Source organism: Calidris pugnax, unplaced genomic scaffold (assembly GCF_001431845.1).
Source record: "Calidris pugnax isolate Ruff unplaced genomic scaffold, ASM143184v1 scaffold125, whole genome shotgun sequence".
NCBI lineage: Eukaryota > Metazoa > Chordata > Aves > Charadriiformes > Scolopacidae > Calidris > Calidris pugnax.
The window spans coordinates 3,890,077-3,915,217 of record NW_015090906.1 but is presented as its reverse complement, the minus strand read 5'-3'; the positions used below and the strand labels follow the sequence as shown (position 1 = coordinate 3,915,217).

Sequence of the window (25,141 nt, the reverse complement as noted above, 5' to 3'; positions counted from 1 at the left end):
GCTGTAAGGACACTTGCTACGAGAACTAAGAGACAAACACTGGAAGAAGGAGCAGTAAATCCTAGCAGCTGTGTGCCTGTGTATGTGGCAATCCAGTCTCCTGGGCAGGGATTTAGGGGCAAGTCATGACATGCCCTTAGGGAGGTCACAACAGGGAGGAGCATGGATAATTGTGCAACCCCATCTGACGTGGTTTTTAATGAGCATCACTCCGCTGAGCAGAGGAAGCATGTTGTGGTTATCTCAGCTGCAGGTGCTGGGTGTGATTTGGGGGTTGAGTCCCTGCTATTTGTTTAAATCTTCTTCTTGAGGAAGGGGCTGTGCGCTAGCAAAGGTTCTCCAGGTTTGCACCCTGGACAGCAAAGCCTATGAAATGAAGAGAGATCTTGGCTAGAAATTCTATCCATAGCCTTCTTTGTGACTGGAGTGCAAGAGAAACAGATTTTTAGGAGTTAAAGGATCTTTTTCTTCATTGTGAATGGAAAAGTCTTTCCTTGGAGGTTGTCTGCTTGTTTTCTACCCCATGACAAACAGTGTGGATGATGTCTAAGAACATCTAAGTCTCTTCCAATGTCCTCTCTTCCTGAAACTTTCTTAGCAGCCTTCTGAGCCCCTGACTGAGATTTAGTAGGACTTCTGCTGCAGGTGTAAAAATAGACTTAGCTCTTGGAGAGAGCTCATGCTGCCAGGCAAGGAGATCTGTGCTGGTTTGAACTCCATAGCCCACTTCACACTGCGAAACCTGGTTTTCAGCTTAGCTTTTGAAAATGTCTTGATCCTGGTAAAGAACATAAGAAGTACCCCCTTACTCTATGGTCCGTGCTTTCCTGGTCCCTGTGGACTTACCAACTGACCTTCCAACACATTTTTCTCCAGGATGGTGGGCAATAGGTTAGTAAAAATAGGAAACAGTCTCCCAGGGAATGGAATTATCTGAACTTTGAGGGGAATTGGTGGAAGCTGTGGTAATCATCTCCATGAGATAAATCTAACTTGAGCAACCTTTTGTGGCTTTTTAGTAGGCCTTGTCCTATGGCTACAGGGGCCTTTTAAACTAAAAGAGGGAAGATTTAGGATAGAGATAAGGAAGATGTTTTTTTTACACTGAGTATGTCCCAGGTTGCCCAGAGAGGTGGTAGATGCCCCATCCCTGGAAACATTCCAGGTCAGGTTGCATGGGCCTCTGAGCAGCCTGATCTAGTTGAAGATGTCCCTGCTCAAAGCAGGGGGGTGGACCATCTAGGGGATAGTGGACTATCAAAGGGCCTTTGAAGGTCCCTTCCAACCCAAACTATAGTATGATCCTGCCCCAGTGCTAAGTTCAGGCTTGTTGCTACACATAGTTGGAGCTGCTGCATTGTTTCCAGCATGAGCCCATGTCAGGAAAGAGAAGAAATAAATGGTAAAGCCCTTGATCTGTCCACACTTTGATTCTGTTTTGAAATAAACTGGAGGTTTACCATGCCCACGACAGGCTCCACTGACTTTGCTTCCCCTAACACAAATGTGTCACTGTGTTTGATTATTCACACACTTGTATATTTAAATGGGAACTTCACCACTGCAGATGCTCTTCCCTCTAGGGGGAAAACAAAACCACAAAGGTTAACTGTGTCTCCGGAGGTGCCAGGCACGGGGCTTAATAGTCCATTTACATGTAGGATTGTGAGTTAAGCGAAAAGCTACATATGGCAGGACTCTCAAGATGTTTTTTTCCTTCCGCTCCAGTACATCTGAAAACTGGCTGAGCTTGAAAATGCACGTTGTGCTTTGTAAGCTGGAAGGTCTGCGCGGCGCTTGACGTGCTTCATTAAGCTGAACGCTGCTTTCTACAAAGCTTTTGAATTTCAGCTGTCGATGACGGCGACCTCTTCTTGGAAGTCACCTTTTGAACAGCTAAACCCGGTGGTGAAAGCTGCCTGTGAAGCGACAGCTGGGTGGTTCCTGGTTAAGGATCAAATGGGTTGGGTGAGCAGAGGAATGAAATGAGCTGGCAAATTAGAATGAAAAGTTATCTGTAACCCAAGAGCTGCGAAACAGCTTGCACCTTGCTGGATTATTCTGCAACAGGTGAAGAACAGTTGATATGATAGGTGTCTTTTAACTCCATACAAGAAACTTCACAGGGAACCTAGTCTTCTGTAATTCAGGGGTGGAGCAAGTAAAGCTTTAAGGAGGAGTCTGTTAAAATTCCAGCTGTTTCTTAAACAGCATTTGTGAGAAAACATTGTGGCAGATAGACTTTAGTGATAATTACTCATCCAGTTGCATCCCTTCATTCTTCAGGTGGTGTTCTCTCAATGATCTCGGATCTTACAGTCTTAAGATAAAATGTTCCTGGTCCAAACCCCATTTTTTTTTTTCAAGGGACTGACTTGAAATGTAGTGATGTTTTGTATAGAGAGTCACTACTGCCTCCCCCAGGGCAGAGTTAAATAAAACACTCTGCGGTTGGGCTAGAGCCCAGCCTCACTCCAGGTCTCCTATAGGCCCTACTGTGTCATCAAATAATGTGCCCTGTCCTCAATATGCAGGGCATGACTGATACTTGCAGTCTCAAAGCTATGGTTTGTGACAACCTGGCACTTGGCTGTAATGACAGCTGTGAAAAATCCATATAGAAACAAGACATAGAAGGTAGAGCTTACAGCTGAGAACCATGGTAAAGTATGATGTGGCCTTTATTTGGGTGGTTAGGGTCCCCAGATGGATGAATGTTCCAGCTGAGGCCCTTGATATGTCTATGCAGGGTGGATGATGAGGAGATGGTGCTGCTCTGTGGGTTCCAGAGGTTCCCCTGCACTGGACCTGCAGATGACTCTGGATTTGTGTGGGGAATACAAATAGATGGGCTAAATGACATCAGGAACTACACAAAAAAGGGGAGAAGAGCAGCTTTTAGGTGAGATCTCAGGGAGGAAACATGTCTGTTTGGGGTTTTTGGTTGTTTTTTGTTGTGACTTTTTTTTGCTAGGAAAAAGCAGAACTATTTCTTGTGGTCCACCTGCATCAGCTTGGGAGTTCCAGCAGCAGCTTCCCAAGTGCCTGCTATCCATGCATGATCCTCCTGCACATCGGAGCACTCCTACCCAGAACAAACACTTCTTATCTGAAAGATGCTGTAGAGTAGCCCAGCAATTGTTGGATATCTTCAGCAGGATCTAGTTCAATCTATGTGCTTCCCCACTGCCTCATCTCTTGTAGACCCAGAGACAACAGGTTGATGGAGTTGAGGTTGTTCGACCTGGAGTACAGAAGGCTTCAGGAGACCTTATAGCCCCTTCCAGTACCTAAAGGGGCTCCAGGAAAGCTTGGCGGGGAGGGCTCTTGATCAGGGAGGGGAGCAATAGGACAAGGGGTAATGGCTTCTAACTGGAAGACAGAGTAGACTTAGATTAGATATTGGGAAGAAATTCTTTAGTGTGAGGCTGGTGAGACACTGGAACAGGTTGCCCAGAGAAGTTGTAGATGCCTCATCGCTGGAGGTGTTCAAGGCCAGGCTGGATGGGGCTTTGAGCAACCTGGTCTGGTGGGAGGTGTCCCTGCCCATGGCAGGGGGTTGGAACTGGATGATCTTGAAGGTCCCTTCCAACCCAAACCGTTCTATGATAACTTAGAACATGTCTTCCATTCCTATTCCTTCCTTAAAGTATCTCCTCTGCTGGCTTTGCTACAGGTGGTTACATCCTTGAAGTGTTGGTACAGGGTTATTTGGGAGGGAAGGACTAAATACATCTGCTGCAGACTAGGGGATGTAAGTCAGCAGCAATCTGTCTCCTTAAACCACTGATACAATTCTTGCTGCTTGCCTGCTCTCTGCAAATGGTGGCTGCTGCTTCCTCCCATTGTGTCTCAGGTCAGAGCTGTCTGAGGAGCTCCACACTCGGGCTAAGAATAGTGCAGACCCCAGGGTTTTGGCCTCTGTATCCTGCATGTTGGCTTCTTTCCTGCCTGGGGCTTGGAAAAAGCCTGGAAAAGGGTGTGTTGTGCAAAATAGGTTGAAATGTGTTATTGGAGACTGTGCTGCCTATAAATAGCATGGAGATTGGGCAGGGGGAGAGCTGCTGTTTCCTCCCAGCCCCGAGTCCTCTTCTGCAAAAGCCAGAAAAAAAGTCCTGACCCTCTTGCCAGTGCGATGTTGTCTCAAAGATGGGTCCTTCTGTTAAAAGCACGTGACAGAGTAACCAGTTCTGGGCAATGCAGCCTTTATTTTTGGTGGGCTGCTCACAATTAAAGTGTGTTAAAGCTGCAGCACTTTCTCTGAATACTTCTAGTATCAGATTTATTTTCAATATTTGTCCTCTGAGCTTGGTGGGGTTGGGCTTGTGTTTCCTGTAAGTCAAGTCCTAAAAGCTTTGTCAGTTGAGTCAACATCTCCCTTCCAAACATCAACTTGTGGACCCTTCGGTTGATTGCAGTAGGACTTGCCAAGGAGATGATCTGACTCAGCCAAGCACACCCAAGCATCTCCTAGGGAAGTGAGTTTTCCCCTTTAATTTTGTAGAAACCTTATTAGTAGTCTGTTTTATTGCAGCTAATTCTGCCTGGATTTAGGTTTCTATGTCCAAAAGAGGTAAAAGGCACCTTTGCCAATACATCCATCTGCAGCAGAGCTGCCTGAATGCAACAGGGTCAGTGGAATCGAGGGGAGGATGTGGCATGTGGGAACACTCCACCATAAATGGGGTGAGGAACAGCATGAGTGGTCAGTGCTGTACTTGTCTTAATTGATTATAATAACCAGGGAAATTGTTTGAAAACAAGAGTAAACTGTGGGACGGCATTGCTACAGGCTTGGGGAACTATATGTGTCTAGGGCAGGCAAAGCTCTCCCCTTTCTGCTGCAAGAGAACGCTATAATAAATATCTACTTCTTATTACTCTGGGGAAAAAAAAAACAACTGTAATTGAGCTTTTATCTTTCAGTTTTCTTATTACTTACAATCTATGAATCTGTCTAATGAAAGACTCTCCTCCCAAACTTTTTTTTTCACATTTCACAGGTTCTCATTCAAATGTCCAACTTCCACCCAGCCTGGTTCCCTCAGGGAATATATGATCTTTATTGTCCTGGACTGAAGAGGAAAGGGCCTGGGAGTATTTTGTTTCCTGCCCTGCCCTTTCTCAGCCATGGGCAGGGTATGTCTCTCAAATTGTCACTTGTCTTCCTTCCCTTTTGTTTAACTTCATCTCTTTTTATCTGCAGTAACTGGAGCCAAGTAGGGGGAGAGTAGTAACTGACGAGGACACCAACCACCAGGCTGTCATCTCAGTGGTGCTTTGCCCCTCTTGGATGGGATGGACTTGGGTCCCCTTCTCCTGACTCTTCTAGGAGCGTCTTCCCATCTGCCCAGCCTTTTCCTGGGATGCTTTGGACCATGTGGCAAGCCTAAATGATCACACAGCACTTCACCTTCATGCTTGGAGCAGCCTGTGTGCTTCTGGTTGGGAGTTCATGATGCTTCCTTTTGTTGTTCTTGAGGACTATCTTTGCATTTCCTTCAGAAAGGCTTCATTTCTACTGTGTGGACTATTTTTCTGTTGACATCCACCCACTTGGGATTTCATTGGAATTTAAATGGAATAAGTCAGGATCAGATTGGAAGAGCCTGGGCAAGCAGTTTCAATTTTTCTCTGTTCAACAGCTTGGTTTTTTAGCAACTTTGGGTTTGTTTTTTGTTTTGTTGTTTTATAGTCCTTGCTGTAGCATCCAGGTCTGTTACAAGGACCCTCAGCCATGAAGAGCTTTATTTCACCCAGTATCTCCTATCAACCTGTGGTGTCTCGGCAGCAGCAGCAGGAAGCATTGCTGGGTGGTTTTGTGCCATCAAAGAGGTGGTTGACTTGACACAGGTCCCAGATTTTCTGCTCTTCAGAACACAAGTAGCTCTGCTCTGCAATAAAAGGGGCAACTCAGTGGGCCATCGACGCTACCTAGGACTCTCCTTAAACATGCTGTAAACATCCAGACTTTATACCAGCAGTGGAAATGTGAGATGAGGCCGATTTCTCAAGCTTCCCTGCTTGAAGTCAACCCTGGAGCAATTGTTCCCAGCCTGCGTTCACCTTTGGGGTTCATTGCTTCTTTTCAAAGATCTTTCTAAAATCTTGCCTGTACTTCCACTGGTGGGTTTTTTTCCCCTTGGAAAGATGTGGGGAGACAACCTAGAGGTGCACATGAATTTTACTTGCTTCATGTGTTACTAGGACTGGTTTCCCATTTAGTGATGATGTGAAGAGGCATGAAATGAGATCGGGAATCCTTACTGTGTGTGTACTTGCAAAGACTTGAAAAACAGTAACTGCTGCATGGGTCTGTGAGAAGCAAATGCATGCCTGAAGGCTGGGGGACCTGTGCTTTCCTGGGCTGTGGCGTGGTCCAGACTGTTGTCCTGATCAGGCTTGGAGGTATCTGGCAGTTTGGGAGGATTGCTTAGCTGTAGAGATGTGCAGTAAGATTGCTTCCTCATGGAACTCAGCTTGCTTTATGAATGGACAAAGCTGCGAAGGGAAGCAGTTAAAGTAATCAGTGCTTGTTGGTAAGACAAATTCTGATATCTTCTGGTGTAGATCAGTCTCACTTTAATCTGGTTGGATGTGCGCTCTCTCGCATCTTGTGCAGCTCCATGTGCACTAAACTCACTTATTATTTTTTAATTGATTTTTAGTGCTAGAATTTAAGTGTCACATTTCATATTTGATTGAGGCGTCCATAAACATGCACAACTTTTCTTAAATCTGAAGGGTTGACTGATCTGCCTGAGCTGTGGTAACAAACCCATGGCTACAGCTAGTTGAAAACTGAGTTGACCCCAGTGAGTGGAGACATTTTGAGAAGAGCAAAGTAGTCTTCAGCCTTTCTTCAGCCCTGGCCAGCTAAGCCTGTGGCTAAACATGCCATGGTTTTGCTTTCTGCAAGGCTTGGAAGAGGAGAGGGACACTTTGCAGTTGCTGCTCAGCCTGTTGCTCCAGAGCCCTACTGTGATTTCCAAAGCACAAAAGCAGCAGTGCTGTTCTGGAGAGGACTTCATCAGCTCCTTGAGTTTTCAAAGACCTGGCACCACTTTTATGTGGATTTAGCATCACCTCTAACCTCTGGGTCACAGCGACCAAACAACTCTGCTGCCTGTTTAAGCTCTGGTAATCTTGGCTGGATTTCTGGTTTAATTTGGAGACAGCCTGCTGCAGCTTCGCACACTAAATGCCCTATTAAGCAGTTAATTATTTCTCTATAATACTAGCTTTTATCTTTAATACAACAGTTTTACTGTCTCTGATAATTACACAGCCTCGGATAACTCTCTTAAATCTAATGAGGCATGACAAGCTGTGTTCAACAAGGCACCACACCATTAACTTCTTACCTCTCACTTGTCATCTTATCACACTGAATTACTGTATTTCTAGCCTGAATGGCTGTGGATACATAACGTGTCTCTTCTCATTAAGGCAGTAATGAAAGTCATCCCTGGTGCTCTGGCAGTTGGGCTAGTGGTGAGCTGACTGGCTTGGTGGCCTCCAGACCCCTTCAACATCTTCTCTGCGGCGTCGTGCTCTTTGCCCTGTGAGCTGAGCAAGCTTGTTAGGGTTGGTTTAAATACTTCTGGCCACTCACATGGCTTGGTTGGTCCATGGGGCTCTTGGTTGTGGGTGGGTGAAGTGCAACTGGCCCTTTGAAAAGCATCGGTGACAGTGTACCTCGTTTGGGCTGGTGGAAATCACTGCTATGGGGATATCTGGTGGGTGTTGTGGGTGAGTGTTGGCCTTTTCTCCCAAGGGAATAATGACAGGACCAGAGGAAATGGTCTGAAGTTGTGGCAGGGGAGGTTTAGGTTAGATACTAGGAAGAATTACTTTAGTGAGAAGGTGGTCAGGCACTGGAACAGCCTGCCCAGGGAGGTGGTGGAGTCACCATCCCTGGAGGTATTTAAGAAACACATAGACATGGCACTTCAGGGCATGCTCTAGTGCCTGAGATTTGTTTGTTTGTGTCTGTGGGGTGGTTTTTTGTGTTTAGTTTTTTTTGGTTGTGATATGGTTGGTTTTTTGTGGTTGGACTCGATCTCAAAGGTCTCTTCCAACCATGAAGATTCTGTGATCTCATGAGGAGATTCAGGTGGATAAGGGAAACCAGGTGGTGTTTCTAGACAGGGATAGGCCACAAACTGTTATGGAGATGCTTGGTACAACCTGGCTTGACAGCTGCTTTGTTATCCATTAATGGAAATAGCAGATCAGGTCATGGGAGTGCTGGTTTTCTGTGGCCTTGAGGGTGGCACCATAAACCCTGCACGTGTCTGACTGAAGTCCTGGGGTTGTCTTTTCCTCTATCAGTCTGTCACTTTGCCAGTAAGAGAAGCACGAAGTTGTACTTTGTCCTGGTTTGAGCAGCACAGGACTATTTTTTTCTTCTAATGCCTGGGAAAACGGCACTTTCAGAACACACTAGTGTCTGAATTAATGAAAATACTTACTTTACAGCCAGCTGTGCTAAATGGAAGACACTGAGACCTTGAATCCTAGCTTGCCAGGTGCAGGGATGAGGAATAGCAGGACCTGGGCACTTGACCCAACTTGCCAACAGGGTTATTTCATACCATGAACATCACTTTCAATATAAACTAGAAAGTTTGCTGTGAAGTGTTCTCTGTCTCCTGTGAGGGTGGTGGTCCAGAGAACTTCTCGCCTCAGTCCTGGACCCCCGAGCCCTTCCCTTCCTCCTGAAGCTACATCCTCCTGAAGCAGTGTCCCACATCTGCTGTCCATGCTGGGAGTGCACAGCTTCCTGTGATAGTATGGGCTGGTTATAATCCGTGTGTATTTTGTATTGGTATTGGAATGATTCTGAACTGATTCTTTAGTATTAATAATGTTAATTATTTAGTCTTATCCTCTTAAATCTGTATTTCAACCCTTGTGTTTCCTTGTTTTCCCTCTATTTTCCTTCTCAGGTGGGGAGGGGTCATCAGGTGGAAGAATAATTATCTAAATGACAATAAATAGTTGTGGGTTTCTTAAACTGTAACACACTCCTAAGATATCAAGGCCCCTGGTAGGGCAGTTCCTGCACCATTCCAGGCTGGACCAGGCAGGCATTTCCCAGGGGAAGGAGCCCAGGCTGTCCCTTGGAGGGGGTGGGGGGGAACTCCAGTTGGCAGGCTGACTGCTCAAGTGCAGCCGGACTGAACAGATCAATTAATTACTGTTTGGATGCAGAACAGCAGAGAGACCTTCATTTGGAAATCAGCTGTATCCAGCCAATGTTTTTAGAATCACAGAATCATAGAATCATTCAGATTGGAAGAAACCCTTGGGATCGAGTCCAACCATCTACCCTACTCTACAAAGTTCTCCCCTACACCATATCCCCCAACACCACATCTAAATGGCTCTTAAACACATCCAGGGATGGTGACTGAACCACCTCCCTGGGCAGCCTATTCCAATACCACTCTTCCTGTGAAAAATTCTTTCCTAATGTTCAGTCTAAACCTACCCTATATTTTTTTAATTCCCAGCCTTTCCAGAGGTTGCTGCTGACTCCGCTTTGGAGATGGGTTTGGTATGCGGAGCCTACATGAGTTGTGCTGTCAAAGCTGTTTATTTCCCTATGGGGCAGGGGAGGGCAAACCCCTTGTTTCAGGTTATAACCCGAGTAATTCAGATTCCCTCTGGGTGTTTTATGGGATGCCCATGGGACTGGCTACTGTGATGTCCCTGGATTAGATCAGTTCCTGGCTTTAAAATGGTAGTTTTTAATTGGAAGGAAGCTGTTAGCTTCTCCGCGGTTTCATTAGCTGAAAGACTAACCAGTGGGTGGAATGTAAATCTTGGAAGAGAGCTGGATACCAAGTTATGTCTAGAATTGTGCTGGCCTTATCAGCAGTGGTGGTGATTTAAAATAGACCAGAGATGTTGCTTGTGCCTTGTTCCTCCCATGGGCAGTGAGGAAACTCACGTCTATAAAAACGCAGCTCCTTTTCCCCCTGGAGAGCAGGCAGAAGCACGTGGCTCTGATGCCCCTGCTTTCATCCATGGTGCTCTTGGTCCCCACCTTCATATCCCCAGGTTGTCCTGGGAAGTGTCCCCATGTGCTGAGAACTATCAGCAGTGAGAAAAGCCCCCTTGCTGGTTGTAAATTTGAAGGCAGCAGTTGATTACGTGTTGCTGGAGGAGGATGAAGAAATAATAGCCATGAGAAGCGGGATGGTGTGTGTCTGCTCAGCCTTTTTGGTTGCTTTTTAAAGGAGTGAAGTGGGCTACCGACCTCCCAAGGGTGAAGAATTAGTGATGATAAAATACATTAAATGATAGTCTGTTTGGACTCCTGCAGCTGGCGTTCTCTTCAGGGCTAATGGCAGTGATCTGTTGGTATCGGGCACAGCCGGGATGTATAGAAGAATATTTTCCTGGGGTGGTTTCTCTGAAAGGGTTGTGCATTGTACACGTGTCCTGCTGCTTTCAGGCTCCTGGTTTCACTAGATGGCACCACCAAGCAGCTGCTGGGCTTGCATCCCTGGCTGGACTGTCAGGAGTTAGACAGGATGCACTGATTTACTAATTTTTTTCCATTTTCTCTTTTTTCTTCTAATTAGGCAAATGTGGTGGAAAATCTTGTTCCAGAACATTGATAGCTGTAATTTTGAAGGGAGAAGAGTTGGCCTGGTAGCTGGTACTTTCTAAAATGGGGTCCTAGTTGAATTGACAGCAAAACAGTCAAGAAATTAATTCTGCACGGGCTGTGGTACTTAGTACTTTTCCATCAGCAGCTCCTGTTTGGGCATGGAAAAGCTGGTGGAACCCACAGAGCATCGAATCTCTGACAAACTAACTGGGGCCCTTTGAGATGCTTCACAATGCTCAGACCCTACTCTGAACAAAGCTGGGTGAAAATCCAACTTGAGGTTGTCTTCAGAGAGTATCAGGAGAGAGCTCAGAGAAGCAACTGCCATAGACACCACTGGAGGGCTCCTTTGAGAAGGACAGACCTGAGGGGCTGCAAGGAGCAAACTCATGGTCACAGGGACTTCATTTAAAGAATCATGGGATCATTTGGGTTAGAAGGGTCCTTTAAAAGCCATCTAGACCCACTTCCTGCAAGGAGCAGGGGCATCTTCAACTAGATCAGGTTGCTCAGAGCCCTGTCCAACCTGACCTTGAGCGTTTTCAAGGAAAGAAGAGTTGCTTCAAATAGTTATATTTTTTTTCAGGTTGGAGTTACTGAAGCCATGTGTCTCAGACTCCTGCTCCACAGTGTAGCCAGTGGGCATGTGATGAAAAAATGTTTTAATACTGGTTTTACAAGCTTGCCGTGTTGGCTTGCAGGGCTTTGGGTCTTGGCACTGGTACCTTTATGCTGGAGGTGTGCGGAAGGTCCCCTGGTCCCATTAGCTGCAAGGAGGAGATGCTTTATTGTGCTGCTGTGACTCAAAAGCTTAATGGACTCTTGGTCCATATCGTTTCATTGTCATTACTGTAATTTCTTTTTACCTGGAAGAATTATTAGGGCTGGTAGGTCGTGATGAACCCTCCATAGCTGCCCTCAGGTCACTTTTTCTCACGGCAGCATGAAAATGCTGCTGCTGAAGGACACCAGAAGCACCCACCAACCTCACAAACACCTCTACTCTTCATCCTTCTTACCTGTGGGTGCATGCATTGCCTCTGGTCGTTTTCAAGCTGGGTCATTTGACTTTGTTCAGCTTTAAACTGGCAAAAGCTGCAGGTCCTCCAGGTTTTTTGCCTGCTCTTGCATTGAAGATCAACACAGATTGCACACACGTATTAGTTCAGCTCTGCTGGTTAATGTAACCTTTCTTTTTTTTTTTTTTTGCAGTAAAACGGTATCGTGAACCGAAGGAAGAGAGACGTCCCTGGAAGATATGGTGAGACTTTTAATTTGGAGATTGAAAGGACCATGTGTCCAATATTATCATCTTTTGTACTAACAATTTTCTAGGCCCTTTGAATATCCTGCATGTTACTTAGTCATTAAAGGAGGTGCTGTGATGCCACTTCCCAAGGAAACCTCCATAAAGTAGCTGGTGGTCCTTAAAAGTAAAATTCCTTGCCTAGCTCCTCCAGAACGAGGGAATATGGTCCTCTCTGATCTGCTGGCATACATGGATATGGGCTGTCTCCCAGACAGGGTCATGTTATGTTCTGAAATTCAATTAATCATTTTGGTGTCCCGTGACCCAGCTCAGGCCTAGACCAGGCAATGCATTTGGCTCTGTTGGTGGAAGGTAGTTGATGACTATTGTCAGCTTGGGATAGTGCTACAAAGCATTTCTGTACTGTAGGATTTACCATCCACTGAGAGGTGGGTGCATGGGTGAGATCAGGGTACGGTCAGGCTGGCTTGGCAGCACAGAGCTACCAGCCAATGTGTCAGCATCCTCAGTTTAGTTCTCCCTCTAAAATAATTCAGAAATTCAACCTGATACCCAGTGGATGACCAGAGGGCTGGAGCACCCCTGCTATGAAGACAGGTTGAGAGAGCTGGGGTTGTTCAGCCTGGAGAAGAGAAGGCTCCGGGGAGACATTATAATAGCCTTCCAGTACCTAAAGGGACTACAGGAGAGCTGGAGAGGGACTCCTGATCAAGGAATGCAGGGGTAGGACTAGTTTTAACAGTTTTAAACAGTTTTAAACCAAAGGGGAGATTTAGATTAGATACTAGGAAGAAATTCTCTACTGTGAGGGTGATGAGACACTGGCCCAGGTTGCCCAGAGAAGCTGTGGCTGCCCCATCCCTGGAGGGGTTCAAGGCCAGGCTGAATGGGGCTTTGAGCAACCTGGTCTAGTGGGAGGTGTCCCTGCCCATGGCACGGGGTTGGAACTGGATGATCTTGAAGGTCCCTTCCAACCCAAACCATTCTATGGATGGGTACAAAAATTTTAAGTTGCTGAACACATTCATTGCATCTACTGCTGGTGGGATGAAGCTGAGGCTGGGCTGGGCGCTGGAGGCCAGACTGCCCTTTGCTGTGGGCTAAAACTTGGCAGTAAGTGTCAGGTGCAGATCTGCAAGGCTGAACTGAAATGCTGTGTTATTATTTTTCTTAAGTATGTGGAGTTGGCAAAACTGGCCGCCTCCACCATGTGCTTATTGGGCATCTTGGTTGAAATGCAGAACCACACAGGGCCTTAGCTTAGGGGGGCTGCTGGTGCTCTGGGGCATGGATCTTTATGCCTTTTTTTTTTTTTTGCTTTCCAGGTTTTTTGATACCTTCAAGCAAGGACTAGGTGCCCTGTTAATCCACTTTGTCAATCTTGCTCTGTCGCATTACACTGAAGAGGACTCGTGCTTTCTGTAAGTACGCAAGGTGTTGGCATTCGTGTCCTACATCTGTAAAAGGAAGGAGCAAGCCTGCTGAAAAAATGTCATATAGAGTGGAAACCGATCTATTTAAAGCCCTAGGTGGGGACAAACCATGCTTGAGCTTATTTTCAGCCTCTGGGTTGTCCACTGGTTGTTGCAGTCTCCTAGTCTGATGAAGATGAGGCAGCTCCACTGTGGTGGGGTCTGGTTATTAAAAGCACCTTGATGTTGCAAAAAGCTGCAGTGGTCTCTGTGGAATTGGGACACTGTTAAATGTGCCATTTGTCTGCACACCAGACTTTGCAATCTGGCTGGTTTCAGAGCAGCGCTGAGGATGCTTTCTGAACTGTGTGTCTGATGTAAGGATGTTTTTTGGTGTTGGTTTGGTGTTTGTGGTTTTTTTTTTTTAGAACTAGTTGCACTACCAGATGTATAATCTGGCCTTTCTAAACCAGACTTTGGATTTCTGCCTGAAGTGCCACCTTTACTTCAGACCAGCCACTTTGCAGCTACAAATTTATTTTCAGAATTAACTTTTTCCTGTTTTGAGAAACTCCTCTAGGCAGCAAAATATTGCTGAAAACCTTCTGGCCCGTCTCCTTTTCATATATTAAAGTGCTGCACCTTGATATGTTTCTTTAAAAAGACACAGCCTTGGCTGGGGCTAAATATAACCTCTGAAACGATTTGTCATTGTTCTTTTTTAAATAAGCACAAAAGGGTTTAATTTAAAACAGTGTCTGTGCTGTGCCCTTCAGGTATTATTTTATTTTTTTAAATGTGCATTTTATGTTTCCCTGGGGCTGCCTGACTTTTAATCCCGAACCAGGCAGCTTAAAACTCTTACAGCCCTGTCCCTGGCCTTTGAGGCTTACACACTACATGCACTGCCCAGTATAAACCAGCAGAGCCTCACATTTGTATTGGAGTACTCTGGTTTCAGCAACTGGAAACTGAGATCAGCTTAAGTCTGTGCATTTGAGGAGTACTCTGGTTTCAGCAACTGGAAACTGTGGTCATTTAAGTCTGTGCATTTGGGTTCTTTTTTAAATAAGCACAAAAGGGTTTAATTTAAAACAGTGTCTGTGCTGTGCCCTTCAGGTATTATTTTATTTTTTTAAATGTGCATTTTATGTTTCCCTGGGGCTGCCTGACTTTTAATCCTGAACCAGGCAGCTTAAAACTCTTACAGCCCTGTCCTTGGCCTTTGAGGCTTATACGCTACGTGTGCTGCCCAGTATAAACCACCAGAGCCTCTCGTTTGTATTGGAGTACTCTGGTTTCAGCAACTGGAAACTGAGATCAGCTTAAGTCTGTGCATTTGAATGTAGAAAAAGTTAATGTCGTGTTTTCCAAACGGATGTCGGAAGCAGGTCGCTATTTTCAGTGCCTTTTATTCAGGGGCAGTATCAAGTTCTGAAAAAAGAAATGTTCGTTCCTGTAGCTCTGTGCTTCGTATTTTCTTCACCCTCTAGAAATCTGGCCTGGTTTAGCACAAAATATTCCAATAATGGAAAACTGGCCAGAAAACATTAGTCTGAGAGAAGATTTCTTTTTTTTTGTTCCTCTGGAGCTCATTAAAATACCAAGCCCTGGATTAGAGCTTGGACCCTGCAATCCCCAGAAGGTCCCTGCAGGTCTCCTGCTTCTGGCGCTCTGTCCAAGGAGGCTTAAACATCCAAAGCTCCCAAGCAAATCCCTCAGGGTGTTCCTCTGGAGCTCATTAAAATACCAAGCCCTGGATTAGAGCTTGGACCCTGCAATCCCCAGAAGGTCCCTGCAGGTCTCCTGCTTCTGGCGCTCTGTCCAAGGAGGATTAAACATCCAAAGCTCCCAAGCAAATCCCTCAGGGGAAAAAAATCTCCTGATAGGGATAGGTTCAGCTTCTGGATCTGCAGTGGGAACCCTAAACCAGAGAGTTCTGGGGACCCCGGGATGCCTGCTGTTGAGGCAGGGTTTGTTGCCTCTCCCAAGATGGTCTGCTCATAGGAGCCTCTTGCAGCTGCTCAGAAAAATGGACTTTTTGCCTCTTTGGCTGTGCAGTTTGCCCAGCAGCTGTGGTGTCCAACAAGCTTCCATTTCTTTGTATGAAATTCCAAAAATGTTTGGTTCTGTTTTCCTGAAACTCAGGATATAGGGAAATCCAATAAAAGAGAAAGGGAGAAAGTGACCTTGGACAATGAAGTGGGGATTTTCCTAAATCTTAGGGGGGTTTATGGATTCTCATATTGAAATATATTTTGAATTAGACCTAAAAACATGACTGAAACTTGAATTTTCCTCTGCTTTTAGCTACCTTATTAATTTCCTCCTTGATGCCACGCTGGGGATGCTGCTGATCTGGCTTGGCGTGAAGGTTGTCTCCTGGATCGTGCATCACAAGAAGTGCAAATACCTGGTCTTTGGGGAATACGGTAGGTGTCAACTGCTCTGCACAAAGGTGGTTGGTTCGCTCCCAGCTATGAAAGGGGAGAAAAAAATGGCAGAAACTGTGGTTTGGGGAGAAAACACGCAAGCAGCCTGCTTCTATTATTCCTTCTCCAAGGAGCTTGTAGATTGTGGTAGTGATCAGTGTGTTAAGTGCTGGGAGGTTAGGAGGTTGCAGATGACTCTGCCTGCTGTCTTGCCAAAGCTCCTTGGGCATAGCAGGTTGGTGAGGGAAGGTTGAACATTTCCTTGGGTGCACAATGTAGCCCAGAACATACATATGATAAATTCAAGTGTTTGGGTGAGGTGGTGGTGACTTCCGTGGCATTCTTTGGTGAGCTGGGTTGCCCAGAGAAGCTGTGGCTGCCCCATCCTTGGAGGTGTTCAAGGCCTGGTTGGATGGGGCTTTGAGTAACCTAGTGGGAGGTGTCCCTGCCCATAGAAGGGGGTTTGGAACTAGATAATCTTTAAGGTCCCTTTGTATTTATTTATTTTTCCTTTTTTTTTTTTAAGCCTCTCAATTCAGAACTTGGGGTTGTTCTTGCACTTGCCTTGAGCTTTAGGCATCAGCAGGACATAGCCCGTCCCCAAAACTGATTTCACAGGTTACTTCTAGGTTGGTTTGGTTGGGGGTTTTTTACCAGTTGATGTTAAAGAAGCAATTCTAAGGATCTCCTGGTCTGGCAACCTCTCTGCTTCAATTTCTTTCTTGAGAGGAGGAACAGTTTCAGAGAAGCCTTTCTTAGCCAGCCCCACTAGAGGGTAGCACTTCTCTTCAGAAAGAGCAGAGCCAGCTTCCAGGAGAGCACTGCTTCTCTGTGGCTGCAAAGAAGGAGAAAATTAACCCTTTGCCTATTTTACAGTGTATCTAATACAAAGATGAATTCAGTCTTAATTGAGGCAATACATCCTATTCATACTGATCACATTCTCACCTTTAAGACCTTAATCTTTCAGTCTGTTTTGAAGGTAATCTTGTTCTTCTTGTGTTCTTAGTAGCTGGTGTAATAACTGAGCTGGTGGAACTTGGACTAAACTAGGACTGGTGTGGAGACCCCACTGACTTGTGAGCGCTTACTCAGGCTCACGTTCAGTGTGTGTCAATGGGTGATGGCACAGTATGAAGGGGGTGGTTGTGTTTGTGAGACAGAAGAAGCAGCTACAGAATGGCAATGAGACAACAGATGGGTTGAAATGATGGGATGTGACAGGGCCAGCTCTCATCAAGCCTGAGATTGACTTTAAAGGCTGCAGTGGTCTCCAGAGCAGGTTCAGCATCATGATGGTATGCGTTTGGTGGGAACTCTCTTCTTTCCTAATGGCTCTTCCTCATAAAGCTGGGGAGCCAAGCACAGAGCACTGAAGTCATTCAGATGAGGTGATAGTCGTCCAGATGTTCTTGGTTCAGGGACTGACGTTTTTCCTCTTTCCAGCAACCAGGATTCAAAGCCCAACTGCAGCCATCCCAGGGCATGGCTTCAGCTTCTTGTGCCACGTCTGCAGTTGAGCAGAAGCAAGGAAATGTTAGTGACAGCTTGTTTTAACCTTGCAGAGCAGTAATGAACTTCTGTTGAGCTGTAGTTGGCCCATCGTGAAGGCTGGCTTAGACTACAGAAACAGCTTGCTCCTCCAAGGAAATCTTGCTTTCATTAATAAAAGAAAATAAGTTCCTGCTGTTACTTGAATTTAGCTCTTGAATTGAGGATTAAATGTCTTGTCCACAGAGCACTGCTGTTGCTATAGGTCTCTTGCCAGAGTGACCACGATGGAAAAGTTAGGTAGGAGTCAAGTGGCACGTCCAGAGCAATCCTGCTGTAGGGAAGGAAAACACTGCTATCCTCATCTTGACTGTGAAGTAACTTCCAAAGCAGTTTGGAAGATGCTAGTAAACTTTGTACAGTTTGATACAAGCTCCAGAAACACGATTGACATCTGGTTTAATTGCTGTACCAGACTTTGTTGCTTTCCTCAATGTTCCTGAGGAGCAAAACTGTTTCTTGAGGTCCTGCAGAGGAGGAAGGGCAGGAAAGCAGCAAATCCCCATGTTGCAGAGAGTGGTGAATGCCATTGCTCCAGCCATTGGGAAGGAACTAATTCTGTTTTTTGGTCCAGTACAGAATCATAGAACGGTTTGGATTGGAAGGGACTTTGAAGATCATCTAGTTCCAACCTCCCTGCCATGGGCAGGGACACCTCCTGCTAGACCAGGTTTCTCAAAGCCCCATCCAGCCTGGTCTTGAACTACAGCCAGTACCCACATATTTGCATGGCCTTCAAGGAAAAACCAAATCTGTTGCACCTGCTTCCTTTCTGACCCTCCAGCTCTTGTTGCATCCCAAAGAGAGGAGACTCCTGTGCTGAGATCAGAATCTCTTGTGCCCAAGCCAATGGCAGCTGCAGCAGGGAATGACCTGGATTTTAGGGTTTTTAGCTAGTGGAGAGCCATTCTCCTATATGCTTATGTTCTTCTCTCTTTGCCCAACAGCTCTCCATTACTCTTTGGACTGCATCTAAGCACAGGAAACTGAATTTTAAAATCTTCTGCAGATGCTTGGTTCCTAAGATCAAAGATTGGAGAGGTTTATTTTTCATCTTGGTTCAAGCAGACTTTAGAGAATGATGGCTGCCTTACGTGTGCTCAGAGCTAACAAACTCCACGAATGCTCTGTGCACCATTCCTCTAGCAGGGTGGCAGCAGACCATGTCTACAGGTTGTCCCTGTAGGGGACTTGTGAAGGATGGAGCCCAGAGCTTAAGCTGCAGAGGACTTGGGAGGTGGATACCTATGGTCTTGGAGGTACTGCTGGGTCTCTACAGACTGAGCAGGGGAGATGTTGGCTGGAGTCAGAGCATGCAGATGAAGCCTGGTTCAGCTTTGTGCCCCATCGCCAAACTCTCCAGCCATCTTCTCCCTCACTCATTCCTATGGCAATAAGCAGCTCCCAAGAGGGAGGGTTTGTATAGCCATAATGTGCTGGCATTGTAGATGCTGGTCCAGAGGAGGGCCACGAAAATGATCAGGGGGCTGGGGCACCTCTCCCCTGAGGACAGGCTGAGAGGGTTGGAGTTGTTCAGCCTGGTGAAAAGAGGGCTTTGGAGAGACCTTTTAGCCCCTTCCAGTACCTGAAGGGGCAACAGGATAATGTGCTGGCATTGTAGATGCTGGTCCAGTGGAGAGCCATGAAAATGATTGGGGGCTGGGGCACCTCTCCCTTGAGGACAGACTGAGAGGGTTGGGGTTGTTCAGCCAGGCAAAAAGAGGCCTTTGGAGAGACCTTTTAGCCCCTTCTAGTACCTGAAGGGGTGACAGGAGAGATGAAGAGGAACCCTTGATCAGGGAGTGGAGTGATAGGATGAGAGGTGATGGTTGTAAACTGAAAGAGGGGAAACTTGGATTAGCTATGGTGATAGGATGAGAGGTGATGGTTGTAAACTTAAAGAGGGGAAACTTGGATTAGCTATTAGAAAGAAATTCTTTACAGTGAGGGTGGTGAGACACTGGTCCAGGTTGCCCAGAGAAGCTGTGGGTGCCCCATCCCTGGAAGGGTTCAAGGCCAGGTTGGATGGGGCTTTGAGCAACCTGGTCTGGTGGGAGGTGTCCCTGCCCAGGGCAGGGGGGTTGGAACTGGATGATTTTAAGGTTCTTTCCAACCTAAGCCGTTCCATGTGTCTAGCAGGGGGGTTGGAACTAGATGATTTTAAGGTTCTTTCCGACCTAAGCCATTCAATGTGTCTAATAACTTTAAAGTATTACTTTAGAAACTGGAATATTTCTTTTAGGTAAGCAAATGCTATGCATTTGTGTTAAGAGATGATTTCTGCAACATGCAAGTAAAATGCTGAAGAGGATTACTAAGAAGTTGTGGGGAGAAAAAGAGGGTGTTCTTGCTTGAAAATGCCTCTCTGGAGGCTCATTTGGATGCTGATTTATGTATGACTGTGGTTACAGTCACTGACTTGTCTAAGCTTGACACTTTGTGTGCATTCAGTGTCTGGAAATGGAAAGGCATGTTGCTTGGAGGGCTTCAAAGTCTGTTTGGTGGCCTGTTGAACTCTGCTGGTCAAATTTAGTTATAGGAGAATCTGCTCTGTGCCAGCTGCTGAGTTTAACTGAGGACCTGTGTAGGCTGCTTTTGGCCCTGTTGTGATGCTGTACAAAATTTCCATAACAAATATTCCCACGTCCTGAAGCAGCCAAGGGAGCTGGCTGCTAACACTTGAGGAAATACAGCTGAATATAGCTCTAACCTGAGGGGTTGTCCTGTCCTCAGCAAGCTTGGCCTTTCCACCCCTAGGACCAGGGCAGGGAAAAAGTATGGAGAGGACTCAGGATCATCCTCCAGTGGTGTAGTGTTTGTTCTGAGCAGGGGTGCAAAGCTTTGAACCTCCTGGATTTGGTGTTTACCCCACGGAGACAAGCAGCATCTCCAGGGATGGAAGACCCAGAGCAGTGGTGTGACACTGCAGGCTGGGGACTGATTCCAGCTGTACGTTCCCTTGTAGTTCAGATGCAGAACATGCCAGAGAGGGTCTGGGATGTCCACTGGACACATATGGTTGCCCCAATGGGTCAGGTTCCAGTCTCTGAAAACCTGTTCTTGCCCTCAAAGAGAGCATTTTTGAGCAATTCAGGTGATTTATTGCTATTTCTTATCCTCCTCTGTACTTGTCAATGATAGTTAGATCCCTTGGTTTTGGAGGTACCATTTGGGTATCTCTTAAGAGGTTTTCAGGGACTTTTTCTATCCTCTCCATGTCACCCAGTACAACTTTCAGTGCTTTCAAATGTTTGCTTTTCCTTAACCTCCCTGAACAGTCCGCTTTGGCTGTGGTTTAGCTTTTTTTTTTTCCCCCTACCTGCTCGCTGCCCACACAGTCCCCAGAAGACCGTAAATAAAGCTGTCTGCCAGGAACACGTGGGCCATGCTGACAGCTCGGTACGTTACACAGCCTGGATTAAAACTAATCCTGTTGTGTGGTAACAACTCCAATACCTCCAGCAGCGCTGCTTTCGCTCCACGAGCAGTTGGGCTCCCACACACAAGGGGAAGGAGAGACACGTGTTTGTGTGAGGCTGCTGGGGGGGGACACCAGTAGTCCTTGGATTTCATCAAGGAGATATTGCTGATGATGGGGCAGGGAGCACCAGCAACATGCTGGAAGAGAACAGTCCAAACACAGTGTGTGCATCCTTGGGAGGAAGGAGGATATTTATCAGGGTGGGAGATGGCTGTAAGAAGGTTTGAGCAAAGGGTGTTTATTAAGCTAAAAGGAGAGGTTGGTGGTAGAGTCCCTGTGTAGGGTTGAGATCCTCAGTCCCGGTTGGAAGGTAACTCAGGACAAGAAATCGGAGGTGTTCAAAGGCACCATGATATGTGTTATCTATTAACAGGTGTGATGTGGAGGCTGCAAAGATCCTTTGGACCTGTTCCCTACTCTGCTACAAGGAAAGAGAAACCTTGAACACAGCAAAGAGGAGGACATCTATTTATTTATTGATTTTTAAGCTTCCAGTAGCAGATTGGTTTTTGTTGGCAGGCAATCTTGTGTGGCAGAAGCACAAGTAGTAGGCACTCACCTAGATTTGTGTAATGGAAACACTTAATGTAAGGAGAATCCTCTCCCACCCATGGAGCAGGGAGCCTCTGCACAGCACTCTATCCATTAAAGATATTAAGTTGCATCTTGAGGATATCTCTGACCACCTTGCTGTAGGAAGCCAGGACCTAAATGAGGTGTGTGGTTCACTGGGATCAGCTCAAGTTTTCCAGCCTCACTTCCTAACTGTGGACTCATAGAATACTTTGGGTTGAAAGAGACTTTTAAAGATCATCTAGTCTTTAAAGGAGGAGATGATGTAGCCAATCCATCTTACTGGCTTGTCTAGTGACTACTTCAAAGACTTGCTCTTCCCTGATGAGATGCCAACAGGTGGTGACTTGTGTGTTACTGGCATTAGTCAGAGTTGAATGAATTAGCAGTGAATTAGACTTGAATGATGGCCACTAAGGTGGATTGATGGTCCTTGGGTGACTTCAAACCTGCTGAGGTAAGGAGCAGCCAGCTGAGCTCCTTGGTTAAGAGGAAAGGATCCACTGTCTGTAGCTGAAGTCATCCTTGTAGTGCTGTAGGGCATGATGCGGTTTCATTTTCATCTTTGTCCTGAGTTATTTTGGTGCTGAGCAACATACTGTCCTTGGGAGACCAAGACGGAGTAAAACATAGCTGTGGAGACAGCCTCCTCCTGATCTTCTTGTCAGGAGGTGAAAATTCAGTCCTGTCTAATTCTGTGCTCTAGGATGGATTCCTGTGCAGAAACATCTCATCCCATAGTTTGAAAACAAAGCTTGGAATGGAAAGGGAGGAGAAAGAGGTTGCAAAACAGTAGCCATTTTGAGATGCTTAAAGTGGTAGAGCAGATGGCCAAATTTGTGGGTCTCCACATCCCTCCATGTCTACCCTGGACATGCAAGAAGTGCTGATGTCCCTCTAACTGTGGAGGAGATTCACAGCATCTTCTGCAGGTGATGCAGAAAAGAATGGAGTGAGAAATATGAATATTTGAAGCTCCATGCTGTGATGGAGGCCCTTTTGATGAGGTGGGTAGTAAGGGGTGCAGGTCCTGTCCTGCTTCGTAGCATAGGCTTGCTGTCCCCTGTAGGCTCTAGCCGGTGAAGCTGGCTTAACTGGGACAGGCCAGTGGTCTCAGAAGTGGAGTTCCCTAGGTGAGATCTTGCAGGGGCACAGTGGAAACTTGCCCCTAGTGAAGGGAGAAAAGGTTTTCCTTTCCCCAAGGTTGTCAAACCTCCAAAAAAAAAAACCCAAGAACAATTTGATGTCTTCCTCGCTAACTGAAAGGACAATTTTTTGGGTGAGGAGCTGTTAACCTTCGAGACATGGGCAAGTCCATGCCTAGGGTGGGTTAAGAAGCAGGATTTCTTTTCCAGTGTCTGTGTGTCAGCCTGGTCAGCCAAAACCCATCTGTAAAGATGGCTCCTTGAGGGTTAGAGCTGTGAAGTGCACAGTATACAAAATGAAGAACCATAGCTGTTTGTGATGATGAATGGTAGTGACCTCCCCTCCCCAAGAGGGTGTGAGGGAGCAGGTATTTGGGAGGGATCTCAAACTTGTTGTTGCTTCTTGGGGAAGCTGAGATGGGAAGCATTGGGCAAGTGCTGTTGTGCCTGTCGTGCAGAAGGGTTGACTCACAGAGGCTGCTGTGGTCACTGGTCCTGTCTCCCCACGGGGGATGGAGCACAGCTGACAACACAGAGCAAAAGGGAAAGAGTTCAAATAGCAGGAAGGACATGATGGATGTGTTTGTTTTCCTGTTTTGTTTATACTCAGAGCTCCGATGGGTGATGGTAACCTGGGGGGTTTGTAGGACAATTGGTTGGTCTTGGCGCATGGGGCAGAAAGCCCTGCTGTGCCAAGGACAACTGGGCACCTGAGTCTATCCGGAGAGGCTGTCCGTGCTCTGGGAGGACCAAAGCCTCTCTGATGCTGGCCTTGAATTGCCAGCTGCATCTAATGCTGCTCCTGTCTCCTCTGCAGACCACCCATTAAGCTGTTGCCTGCCAGGGAGCGGAGACATGTGCTTTCTGAGATCCTCTGCGGGCTCTGCTGTTTGCACTCACACGTAACCTTCCTGGCTCCCTCTCCCTTCCCTCCCTCCCTGCAGTTCCCTGCTGGCCTGGCACACGCTCCGCTTGCTGTCCTTGTAGCTCAGCTGCCTCCCTGCACCCTTGGCCTCCTGGTTCTTCTCTCTCCCCCTCCTTCTTTGCTTCCTTTTCAGTCACGGCTCAATCAATTAGAAAAGCTGGGATGCAAGGTGAGAGCTCTGAGGTCTTGGGTGTGGAGACATGAGCTGGATGCCTTTATTCTGAACTGTAACTTTGCAAATGTTTTGGTATATTGCTAATTGTAGAATCATAGAATGGTTTGGGTTGGAAGGGACCTGAAAGGTTGTCTTGTTCCAACCCCCCTGCCATGGGCAGGGACACCTCCCACCAGACCAGGTTGCTCAAAGCCCCATCCAGCCTGGCCTTGAACCCCTCCAGGGGTGGGGCAGCCACAGCTTCTCTGGGCAAACTGTTCCAGTGTCTCACCACCCTCACAGTAGAGAATTTCTTCCTAATATCTAATTTAAATCTCCCCTCTTTCAGTTTAAAACCATTACCCCTCGTCCTATGGCTCCCCTCCCTGATCAGGAGTCCCCTCCCAGCTTTCCTGGAGCCTCTTGAGGTATTGGAAGGGGCTCTAAGGTCTCCCTGGAGTCTTCTCTTCTCCAGGCTGAACAATCCCAGCTCTCTCAGCCTGTCTTCATAGGAGAGGTGCTCCAGCCCTCTGATCATCACTAATAAATGACAAAATTAGGATGTTTGTACACAAAACCTGTTTTGCCCTTGCTGGGAAGCAGATTCTCCTAGAGCTGGGCCTGGTTGGATACCAGCTCTTATTAAATCCTGGTATGTGCTGCTGGGCTCTCTGGCCAGGGGTTTGTTTGTGGGGTGGTTTGGATAAATGTGCTTTTGGAAACTGCTGGTGTTGTCTTCCCCCACCACGTCTCAACAGTATTGTGCCAAGAACAGGGGGCAGAGCTCCCAGTTCACTGCTGCCTGACAGTGGGGTCGAGCATCAACGTCTCCGGGTGAATTGGGATCTCCTGCACAGATGCAATTACAAATTCTGGCCTGATTATGCTGGAAACAAGTGTTGCCAGGGCTTATCTTTATAGTCAAGTGGTAAGAGGAAATGCTGCAGCTTTCCCAAAGCCAGATACTGTAGCTGAGTTTTGCAGACCTGAGATATTCTGATGAGCCAGGGAAGGTGATAACCAGCTGGCAGGGCACTTACGGAGGGCTGAAGCAAGCACTTGCAATAGATATGGTACCATTATCGTTGTTAACAATACAAATATGCTTTTACTTATTACTTGGTGAGTACCCCATTGGAAGTCATTCATATTTAATTAGCATTGATTCTTTTTGAGTGACTTGCTCTGAAACCTGTGGCATTGGAGCCCCCGTCTCTCGCTCAGACAGCGAATATCACATAACCAGCCCTTCACTTCGTCAGCAAAAAAAAATAATATAATAATTCTATTTAGGACTGAAAATTTATGCTTCTCATATTGAAAATGGTGATGATAATTTTTCAGACTATTGCTGGTAACTGGTTAGGTAAGGCTTTGTAGGGAGCAAATGGCAGGTGATGTCTTTAATGACTGTTTTATTTTTTTTTTAGAGTGTGCAGGATACCAACTGGTCCTTGTACAGACAAGGATCAGCCCAGCAGTACCTTGTCTTGAGGATTGCTATTGGGATTAGCTTTAATTCAGAAGGGATTATCAGTTTGCTGTCCCGGTCAAAATGCTCCAGGATTTTGTGA

The 25,141-nt window shown here is 46.4% G+C and overlaps 1 protein-coding gene across 1 annotated transcript in view; it reads left to right on the top strand.

The window, feature by feature from the left end:
• The first annotated feature begins 6,292 nt into the window (after nucleotides 1-6,292).
• The window catches only part of LOC106892128 (store-operated calcium entry regulator STIMATE-like), a 31,394-nt gene continuing 12,545 nt past the window's right edge, over nucleotides 6,293-25,141 (top strand). Inside the window, exons 1-4 of the mRNA XM_014949068.1 lie at nucleotides 6,293-6,408; nucleotides 11,837-11,885; nucleotides 13,220-13,315; nucleotides 15,617-15,738. Coding sequence (XP_014804554.1) covers nucleotides 6,333-6,408; nucleotides 11,837-11,885; nucleotides 13,220-13,315; nucleotides 15,617-15,738 — 343 coding nt within the window. The 5' untranslated portion in view covers nucleotides 6,293-6,332. The remainder of the gene's footprint in view (nucleotides 6,409-11,836; nucleotides 11,886-13,219; nucleotides 13,316-15,616; nucleotides 15,739-25,141) is intronic.